Source organism: Chiroxiphia lanceolata, chromosome 30 (genome assembly GCF_009829145.1).
Source record: "Chiroxiphia lanceolata isolate bChiLan1 chromosome 30, bChiLan1.pri, whole genome shotgun sequence".
NCBI classification, from domain to species: domain Eukaryota; kingdom Metazoa; phylum Chordata; class Aves; order Passeriformes; family Pipridae; genus Chiroxiphia; species Chiroxiphia lanceolata.
Genome location: NC_045666.1, coordinates 871,543 through 882,715, shown reverse-complemented (window position 1 = coordinate 882,715; position 11,173 = coordinate 871,543). Strand labels below are relative to the sequence as shown.

Here is an 11,173-nt window from a genome sequence, read left to right as displayed (position 1 = left end):
GATTCCTGGATCCCAGAATTCTGTGCCTCTGTGAGTCTATGATTCCAGCATTCCAGGATTCCGTGCCTCTGTGAGTCTGGGATTCCCAGATCCCAGGATTCCGTGCCTCTGTGAGTCTGTGATTCCCGCATTCCCGGATCCCAGGATTCCGTGCCTCTGTGCCCCTGTGATTCCCGGATTTCCAGATCCCAGGATTCCTGGATTCCAGGATTCTGTGCCCCTGTGATTCCCGCATTCCCAGATCCCAGGATTCCGTGCCTCTGTGCCCCTGTGATTCCCGCATTCCCGGATCCCAGGATTCCGTGCCTCCGTGAGTCTGTGATTCCCAGATCCCAGGATTCCGTGCCTCTGTGCCCCTGTGATTCCCGCATTCCCGGATCCCAGGATTCCGTGCCTCCGTGAGTCTGTGATTCCCAGATCCCAGGATTCCGTGCCTCTGTGCCCCTGTGATTCCCGCATTCCCAGATTCCAGGATTCCGTGCCTCCGTGAGTCTGTGATTCCCAGATCCCAGGATTCCGTGCCTCCGTGAGTCTCCGCCCCAGCCCAGCCCTCCCGCAGCCCCGGTGCTTTTCCCCTCGGGGGTTTCCCTCCTCCCCGGGGGCCGATCGATCGACCCGGGGCTGTGAATTTAAACCGGGCCCGATTAAATCGCGTTAAACCCTCGCCTGGACCTTCCCCTTCCGAAGGCAGCCGGGCCCTAACCGGGTTTAGCTTGGAGAATTAAACTAAACTGAATTAAACCAACTGCAATTCCGGCTAAGTGTGCAGAAAGGGGCTCGAGTTAATTCACTCGAGGAGCTGATTTGGATTAATGCTGATGGATGTGCCCTCGTGGACGGGGCTGGGCTCTGCCAAGGCTGCTCAGCCACGATTTACGGCCTCCCAGCCCCTCCCTCGTGGAGCTGCTCCAAGACCCGGAGCTCTCCCGTCCTTCCAGGGGATGCTGAGGATCCAGGGGATGTCCTTCCTGAAGGACAGGACCTGTCCTGCCTCCCCAGCGTCGGGTGTTCATCCCCTGGGCGATGGGAGGAGGCAAAACCCTTTTTTGGGGATGTATTTTGGGAGAATCCCACTGGGATTTGCAGCCAGCACCCGGATTTAGCCCTTCCTCAAGGCTCCAGGGCGCTGGTTTCTCTCTCCATGTCCTAAAATCTCCCCTCCCTGACCCAGAAAATGAGGGCAGGGACAGCAAGGCCACGGCAAGGAGAGGAAATTCCCACTAAAATTCCCACCCCAGCAGGGTTCTCCGGTCCCCCATGGAGACACCAGACCCCAAACAGCTTCCGAGTCTTTCCCAAAACAAGCTTGGCGAGATCCCCCCGTGGCAGGGGAAGAGCAAATCCCCCTGAGTTTGTCTCTTTGGGGTCTCCTAAAAACTCCTAAAACTCCCTAAAGGCTCATCCCGGGGCTCTTGGCTCCGTTTGTCCCACGGAATATCCAACTGGCGCTGGATCACTGCAGGGGAAAGGCGGCAGGGTGGGAGCTGAGGGAATTATTCCCACTTGGGAGGCAGAGTGGGAAGGGCAGAGAGAAGATCACCCCAAAACCCCACGAACAGGGCTGGTCCAGAGGGTCTAGAGCAGCTTTTTGGGTGCCAGGATGGGTTTGGATCCCCTGGCCTTGGCTGCACGGGGAGAGGATCGGGTGTTTTCACCCCTTCTTGGGTAGAAACGAGCTCAGCCAACCCTTGTCCCATCAGGGGGTTGTTGGGACTTCTCCAAACCCCCCCCCGGTCTCCTCCCGAGGTTCTGCTCCCCTCCAGGAGAGCCCGGAGAGGGTCGGGTGGTTCCTTGCAGCCCCACGGGGGGGTTTTGCTCATTTAAACGGGAAATGTTGGCCCTGGGTGGCTTTTCCCAGCTCCTTCCACGGCCCGTGGACAAAGGTGGGGCAGCAAACAGGGGTCGTCTCTCCCGTCCTACCCGACCTGTGACAGGGGAACAGGGGATTCCAGGGATGGAAGAAGGAGCTCAGCCCCAACACTGCATCAGAAACCGCCCTGGAGGCCCCTCCTGCAGCTCCAGAGGGCGCTGGATCGGGATCCGCAGCGGGAACGCGCCCGCGGGGGGAAGGCTCAGGTAGGCGAGATCTTAATTAACCGAGGGGGCGAGTTCCGAGCGCATTAATTTGCAGCGCGTTTAAAGAGCATGCAAAATGCATGCGAAGTGCACTTCGGGCCGAATGGAAGCGCTCCCCCGCCGCCGGGAGGTGATTTACTGCCCGTCCCCCCGGCGTTCCGGGCGGGATCCAGCTCGTTTTACCGGAGACGCCCGCGGGTTCATTAGCAGAGAGGAGCTTCTCCCTCGGCAGGGGCGGCTTACGGGATGCAGCCCGTCCCTTCCCGGCTCCCTCTCCCTCCCCGCTGGAGTTGGGAAGAGGAGGGACAAGCCCGGGGGCTGGGGAGCTGGTGGGAAACACTCCCTGGGAGTGACCTGTTTCCCGGGTCACCCCTGGACTTCCAGGGTGAGGAAAAGGGGATCCATCCCTCTGGAAGGTGAGGGCCACGGCTGGAACACTCCCTGGGAGATGTCCTGGGTCACCCCCGGACTTCCAGGGTGTGGAAAAGGGGATCCATCCCTCTGGAAGGTGAACGTGAAGGCTCTGGATCCCAACCCGGAGCGCATCCCAGAGAGACTCGTCCCTGTGGATGGCGCAGGGGCAGAGAATCCCCTCACGGAGCCACCTCCAAGGCCACCTCCGTGTCCCCACGTGGGTGACGAGCTGCTGGGACAAGGCGGGAGGTGCCCCCCCGACCCTCTGCCTTTATTTACGGCGCCAAAATCAACTCGCCGGCTCGGAAAAAATGCACATCGCCCTCCCCTCCATCCCTCCCTCCCTTCCCGCAGCCTCTCCCCCGCGAATGACCGGCAACAGCTTTGTTTAGAAAAAGAAAACTGATGTTTTTATGGGTCCCATGAATCTTCCCGGGGAGCCAGGAGCCCCGGCCAGGCGGCTCCGAGCAGCTCCGCCGGAGCCGCGAAGCATCTCCCTGCAAAATAAAGGTCAAGCCCGAGGCGCTGAACACCATTAAAGCCCAGGGCTGGGTGCCAAAGTCCGGGCTTTTAAACCCGAAGAGCCGAGTTGCCTCCTAAAAGCTCGGAACGAGGCTGAAATCCCCCCGGCTCAGCGGTGTTTTCGTAGCAAATTGGGGGTGAAAACGCCTCTTCCCGTCTTTTTATGAGGGCTTTTCAAGGGCAGTGCGGTTGTTTGAAGGGAAAAGCCGGCGATGCCGCGGGAGCATCCCGAACATTCCGGTGTTGACGTGCAAAGCCGGGAGGCTTTAAAAGAAAAATGAGAAACGGGGGCGTGAGGGGTAAAAATCAGCGGGGGGGGGGGGGGGAAGATGCTCCCCGCGGTGATGTAACCGAAACTCCGGCCTTTCCAGGGGGAGAAAAAAGGGTGGAAAATACTTGAGCTCTTCCTAAACCCCCTCAACACTTCAGCGTGAAACTCAATAATCCTCGAGCCGGGGCCGAGAGCTCGGAGGAGCCGCCGGGGTCTGGAAAATGGAGAGAGCAAAACTAATTAAGCTAACGAGCAGCGAGGGGGGGTTTTTTGGTTTGGGTTTGTGTTTTTGTTTTTTTTTATAGGGAGGATTTTTCAGGATGGATTTTCACCTTCGAGCTCCGGGTTTTGAATCAGGCCCTTCCCGGAGGGTTGAGGGTGTTTAAGGAACGATCCAGGACACCCCCGGTGTCCCAGCCGTGATTTAGGGGCGGGGATGGGGACGGTGGGGACAATCCTGCCCTGGTGGTTAAGCCTCGCCTTTCCCCTTCCAGCCTGGGTCAGGGCAGCTCACGAACGAGCCGGGATGGGCTCGTTTTGGGGCGTTTTCCTGCATTTACCCGATTTGTGCCGATTCTCTCCGCCGACTCCAGAGGGAGCCCGGCCCGGCCGCGAGGAGAGGCTGAGATCCCGAAGGGAATTCACCTCCTCCACCAAGGCCAGGACGAAATCTCCCTGGTTTTCCTTACATCAGCATCCCAAGACACCCTTTCAGAGCCAGGATTCACCAGCCGTTCACACCCCACCCCCAGCCGGGGGTGATTTCAACCCCGACCCCCTCGGCAGGACACCTCCACCCCCTCGGGATGCTGATTGTCCCCCGCCCTCCTCTTCCTCGCCGCCCCTCCAGAAGGGCCGTCCCAGCCCGAGGCAGGGGGGTGACGGTGGGTGCGCCCACGTCCCCACCTCGAGCCTCCCGAAGTCTCTTTACGACTCCCAGCCATTAATTACCGAGAAAAAAAGGGGGGGAGGCTCCTGCCTGTTGCTAATTAGCAGGCGAAGGACGGGAGGCTGCAGGGAGCTCGCTCGCCCACGGTGCTTAATGAAAGCAGCACAGCCCTCCGCGTTATTTAATTTAATCGGAGAATTAATATCGGGATGGAGGGCGATCGCCTCTGCTCCGCGGGCTGGGGGGAGGCCGCTCCATCCGTCTCGCTTTATTCCGAAGAGCATCTCAAAGGCGATTTGATTACGGGGTGATAGGTGGGGTTCGGGGGGTTGCTGGAGCGTGGGTTTGGGTTTTTTTTTTTTTGGGGGGGGGGGGGAAGGGGGTTATCTCGATTTTCTTCAGGGGGCGGACGGGGTGGGAACCTCCGTCCCTCGGCCGCCGAACAAATGGAACCCGCGCGTAACCCTTCACCCGGGCTCCAGCCGCTGATAAAGTCGCCCCCAATCTTAATTCAATCTGTAAAGATTAAGGCAGCAATAAGGAGCGTCGGAGGGTCTGACGTCCGCCGAGTCTCCCCGGGGCGGGTGACAAACGACTTTGTGACAGTAATCGCCGAATTAGAATCTGCCTCGCGAGCCCCGGCGCAGCCGCCGCGCTCCGGCTCCTCCCCGGCTCCGGGTGCAAGGAAAGGTCACGCCGCGCTCCCCACGCCTCGAATGCTAATGCGGGATTGCCGGGGAAAAAAAAAAAATAAACGGGAAGGGGGGGGGGGGGAATTAAAGAAAAATAAAATTTAAAAATCGGGGGGTCGTTTATTTGCGTCCCCCCCCCCCATTGTTCTCTCGCTGGCGCTGCGGGAAAAGCGCAGGTGAAGGGTTTGGTGTGCGAGGGGGGAGAGGGAGGAACGAGGGCGCCGGAGCTGCGGGAGCCCCGAATTCCCAGCCCTGGTGCCGGGGGAAGGCCGAGTCCTGCCCCTCTCCCTGTGGAGCTTCCAGCTGAATTAATGAGGAAACGCTGCCCCCTCCCCATCCCTGTGCTCATCCCTGACAATCCGCGTCCTCCCGGGGATGGGTTTGGGCCGTTTTCCCGGATTTTGGACAACCCCCCGCGGGCCGGAGCGGGGATGTGCTTTGGGCACCCCCCCAGCAGCTTCAGTCACGCGCTGATGTGACCCCACACACCTTCGGGTGACCTTGGGGGGCAAAGGGAGGGGAGACGGGGCATGTTTTGGGGCCTGCACCCCCCTGGCCCTGATAAACCCACGCGGAGACATGTGGCCTTTGCCCTGCCCGTGGCCCCGGGCCCACGTGTGCCCCTTCCCATCCTTCTACCCCTTCCCATCTTCCTGCCCCTTCCCATCCTTCTGCCCCTTCCCATCTTTCTGCCCCTTCCCATCTTTCTGCCCCTTCCCATCCTTCTACCCCTTCCCATCTTTCTGCCCCTTCCCATCTTTCTGCCCCTTCCCATCTTTCTGCCCCTTCCCGTGGCTCTGCCCCTTCCCATCTCTCTGCCCCTTCCCATCTTTCTGTCCCTTCCCATCTTTCTGCCCCTTTGCATCGTTTTGCCCCTTCCCATCTTTCTACCCCTTCCCGTGGCTCTACCCCTTCCCATTTTCCTGCCTCTTCCCATCTTTCTGCCCCTTCCCATCTTTCTACCCCTTCCCATGGCTCTACCCCTTCCCACCTTCCTGCCCCTTCCCATCCTTCTGCCCCTTCCCGTGGCTCTGCCCCTTCCCATCTTCCTGCCCCTTCCCATCCTTCTACCCCTTCCCATCTTCCTGCCCCTTCCCATCCTTCTACCCCTTCCCATCTTTCTGCCCCTTCCCATCTTCCTGCCCCTTCCCATCCTTCTGCCCCTTCCCATCCTTCTGCCCCTTCCCATCTTTCTGCCCCTTCCCATCTTTCTGCCCCTTCCCATCCTTCTGCCCCTTCCCATTTTCCTGCCCCTTCCCATCTTCCTGCCCCTTCCCATCCTTCTGCCCCTTCCCATCTTTCTGCCCCTTCCCACCTTCCTGCCCCTTTGCATCGTTTTGCCCCTTCCCATCTTTCTGCTCTTTCCCACCTTTCTGCCACTTCCCATCCTTCTGCCCCCTTCCGTGGCTCTGCCCCTTCCCATTTTCCTGCCCCTTCCCATCTTTCTGCCCCTTCCCATCTCTCTGCCCCTTCCCATCCTTCTGCCCCTTCCCATCTCTCTGTCCCTTCCCATCTCTCTGCCCCTTCCCATCTTCCTACCCCTTCCCATCTCTCTGCCCCTTCCCATTTTCCTGCCCCTTCCCATCTTTCTGCCCCTTCCCACCCTTCTGCCCCTTCCCATCTCTCTGCCCCTTCCCATCTCTCTGCCCCTTCCCATCTCTCTGCCCCTTCCCATTTTCCTGCCCCTTCCCACCTTCCTGCCCCTTCCCACGATCACAGGATTCCCCCACCCGAGCACGGGGGTGCAAAACCCCCCCGGGGTGGGGGGCAAAGGCCGGGCCAGGGGCCGGGGCCGAGGGGGTGCCCTGCAGCCCCCCCCAAACATCGGGGGCTCTTTAGATCGGGGTCGTGTCCGTCCCTCTGCTCCGAGGGCCGAGCGCGGCTCCCTCCGACCTTCCCGGCGCTCCAGGTGCGCCCGAGCCGCGATTTAATTCCCGGGCTGGAGCAGGAATTCGCTTCCAGCAGCCATTTTCCAGCGGCTGCCGGGATTTCCTTGGGATGCTCCCTCCCGCACCAAGCCAAGGGGGGGGGGTTTTAAAACCAAAACGCGCCGCGAATCCTCCCGGGTTTGTGGCAAAACGCACCCGCCGGGGTGGAACCGGGGATCCCAAATCCCACCGCGGTTCCCGCGGGGAGGTGGGAGCCCCTCAGCCAAAAAAAATTAAAAATAAAAAGAAAATAAAATGACAGGAAAAAAAAGGCCGCGGGAGGGGGATTTGTGTTGGTTTGGGGTTTTTTTTTTCTCCTCGTTTTTGCCCCCCTGGTTGGTTTTGGTTCGGGGAAAAAACGAACCTCGCGCTCCAGGCCGGGGGGGCGGTGAAACGACAGAAGAATATCATAATATTATATTAATATTATTGCCTTGATATTGTGGCGTTTATATTATTACGTTTGTATTATGGTATTTATAGCATTATATTTATACTCTGGTATTTATATTGTGATATTTATGTTACGATGTTTATATTATTATGTTTATATTGTATTTATATCGTTATATTTATGCTGATATATTTATATATAATATGTTTATATACTATATATCTATATAGTATATATTTTTATATAGTATATATTTGTATATTATATATTCATATATTATATATTTATATATTATATATCTATATATTATATATTTATATATTATATATTTTTATATATTATATATTTATATACTATATATCTATATAGTATTTATTTTTATATAGTATATATTTGTATATTATATATTCATATATTATATATTTATATATATTATATATTTATATATTATATATTTATATATTATATATTTATATAATATATATTTATATAGTATATATTTATATAGTATATATTCATATATTATATTTTTATATCTTATATATTTATATATATTATATATTCATATATTATATATTTTATATTTTATATATTTATACATTATATATTTATATATAATATATTTATATATCATATATTTATATATAATATATTTTTATATCATATATTTATATATAATATATTTATATATCATATATTTATATATTATATATTTATATTATGTATATTTTTATATCTTATATATTGTATATATTATATATTGTATATATTATATATTTATATATTATATATTTATATATATCATATATTTATATATTATTAATAACTTACCAACATCATCATAATAATAATAACAATACCGGTGCCCGTTTTGGAGGGGGGTATAAAATACACCCGGGGAGGGAGGGAGGGGGGTTGGCTCAACCTGCTGCCGCAGGGGACGGGGGATGGCGGGGAGGGGACGCCGGGGAGGGGAGGGGACACCCCGGGGACGGCGGCGGCGGCGACATCGTTGTGCGGGGCCGGAGCGGGGCCGCGCGGGGCGGCTGCTCCCGAGCGGGAGATGAAAAGGGCGAGAGGCCTCGGCAAGCGAGGGCTGTCGGGGTGATGGATGGGGGTGAGCGCGGGGTGAGGCCCCTCCTTCCCCCGGGCCGGGGAACAAGGGAGCAGTGTTCGCCCCGCAGCCTCCTGCAAAACCACAAAACACGCGGTATTTCCCCCCGCAGCCCGCCGAGCCCAGGGCTCCTCTCTCCTCCCTCGCCCCGCTCCTTGGCTCGTATTTTTAGTTTGGGTTGGTTTCTCCGTTTGGGTTTTTTTTGTTTTTGGTTTTGGTTTTTTTTTGTTTGGGTTTTTTTGTGTGTTCTGGGGGTTTTTTTAAGTATCTAAATAAAAATAAATAAGCGCGACGAGGACGTGTAAATGGCCGCGAGAATTGCGGGGAGAAGCCGCCCGGGAGCCGCCGCCGATTTCCATCTCTGTTCGCTCAGGGAACAATAAACCCCGCGCGGAGGAAGAAGGGGAGGTGCCGGTGCACGGCTGGTTTTTTGGGGGGGATCCCCCTCTCCCCTCCTTTAAGCCAGAACAAAAACCCCCGGGGTGAGCCCGGGGAGGGTTTTTTTTATTGAAAAGCACCGAAATTCCCGCAGGTTTCGCTGCCTTCACCTCTCCGGCTTCTCCTTGCCGCGGCCAGGGAGGGGCTGCCGGGGGTGGTGACCCCAAAACCACCCCAAAAACGATGGAGCCGAGCGGGGGAGCGGCTCCAACACCCTCCGGGCCACCTCTCTCCCTAATTTTCTCCCCAGGGAGCCAGAGGGGGCCGGAGCAGAGGGATAAACGCAGGGACACCCTCGGCTGGAGGGGTTTTTCATGACATAATAGGTCGGCAGAAGTTTTCCCCACCCGATTCCCGCGGCCTTCCCAAACCTTCGCGACCCCTCCCAACCCCGGGCACGGGGATTGCGGCTCAGTCAGAGCCGGGGGGGATCCTGGGGGGGATCCTGGGGGGGTCCCAAGCCCCGAGCGGGGCTGTTGTTCCTCTCTCCTCCCGTCTTTCCTTCCTCTTGTCCTTCTGTCCGTCCCCCCGTCCCGCGGCGGGCGCGGAGGGAACCCAAGTGACGGGAAAACACAACGTCTGTCCCGGCCCGGATCGCGGCGCAGGAATCGCTCCGAGTGTTCCAGTGTCTGGGAGCTGGATGGGAGCTCATTTCCGCGACAATCGGCGTTTTAAGGGAATTAATTGAGGTCAGGAAGGCCTCGTAAGGCTCTGGAATGGAAGCGGGAATTCCAGGTTTTGGGAAAAACGGGGGGCGGGAGCTGGGGGGGGTTTGTGAAGGATCCCCAGAGGCCGCTCGGCCCTGGATTCTCTCCCGGTCCCGGCGTCCTTGGGAATGCGGCGACACATCCCGAGGGCTCCCGGAACGCCGGGAGAGGAGCTCCGGGAAACGCGGAGCGGCGGGAGGGGGGTTGGAATGCGGGTCATCCCGGGTTATCCGTCGGGATGCGTTCCTGCCCGCCAGATTTCGGGATGAACGCTGGAATTTTGGAGGAGGGAGGGTGACCTTGAGACACCCGCGGGTGGGGGGAGAAGGGGCGGGGGGGGCTGGGACTGAGGGGGGGACCCCACACACCCCACGGCACGGCCGGGATCCCTAAGGAAAAGGGATCCATGGGTGGAAACGGGGACTTGGGAACGGCAGAGACATGGGAAAGGAGATGTATAGAACCGCACAGACATGGAAACAGGGACTTATGGAATGCACAGACATGGAAAAGGGGACGTATAAGACTGCAGAGACATGGAAACAGGGACTTAAGGAATGCACAGACATGGAAAGGGGGACTTATGGATTGCAGAGACATGGGAAGGGGGACGTATAGAACTGCACAGACATGGAAACAGGGACTTATGCAGAGACGTGGGAAGGGGGATGTATAGAACTGCAGACATGGAAAAAGGGACTTATGGAACCCACAGACATGGAAAAGGGGACGTATAAGACTGCAGAGACATGGAAACAGGGACTTATGGAATGCAGAGACATGGAAAAGGGGACGTATAGAACTGCAGACGTGGAAAAGGGGATGTACAGAACCGCAGGCACGTGGGAACAGGGATGTACAGCCCCACGGACACGTGGGAATGAGGGTGCACAGCCCCACAGACACATGGATTTGGAGACACACCCCACAGATGCATGGGAATGGGAGCACAACCCCACAGACGCATGGATTTGGGGGCACATCCTGCAGATTCATGGAAATGGGGACGTGCAGCCCCACAGACATGTGGGAATGGGATCGTACAGAACTCCAGAGACACGGAAACAAGGATGTATGGAATTGCAGACATATGGAAACAGGAATGTACAGCCCTACGGACACGTGGAAATGGAGATACAGCCCCAGAGACACGTGGAAATGAGGATGCACAGCCCCAGAAACTCATGGAAATGGGGACATACAGCCCCACAGACACGTGGATTTGGGGACATACAGCCCCACACCACGTCCCTACAGCCGCATCCCCACCTCTCACCCGATTCCCCCTCCAGAGCTCTGTCCACGCCATGACCTGGCGGCGTCACCACAGCCACGACATCCCTGTGACCACAGCAACAACATCCCCGACATCACAGCCACGACATCCCTGTCCCCACAGCCACATCCCTGTCCCCACAGCCACATCCGTGTCCCCACAGTCACGACATCCCTGTCAACACAGCCACGACATCACAGCTACGACATCCCTGTCCCCACAGGCACAACATCCCTGTCAACACAGCCACATCCCTGTCCCCACAGCCACATCCCTGTCCCCACAGCCACATCCGTGTCCCCACAGCCACGACACCCCTGTCAACACAGCCACGACATCACAGCTACGACATCCCTGTCCCCACAGGCACAACATCCCTGTCAACACAGCCACATCCCTGTCCCCACAGCCATGACATCCCTGTCCCCACAGCCACGACATCCCTGACACTG

At 56.1% G+C, this 11,173-nt stretch overlaps 1 protein-coding gene across 1 annotated transcript in view; it reads left to right on the top strand.

Annotated features, from left to right (window-relative positions):
- Positions 1 to 9,683: 9,683 nt before the first annotated feature.
- Positions 9,684 to 11,173, top strand: part of RAPGEF3 (Rap guanine nucleotide exchange factor 3) — a 15,387-nt gene continuing 13,897 nt past the window's right edge. The window contains exon 1 of the mRNA XM_032713381.1: positions 9,684 to 9,739. Within this exon, the coding sequence (XP_032569272.1) occupies positions 9,684 to 9,739 (56 nt within the window). The remainder of the gene's footprint in view (positions 9,740 to 11,173) is intronic.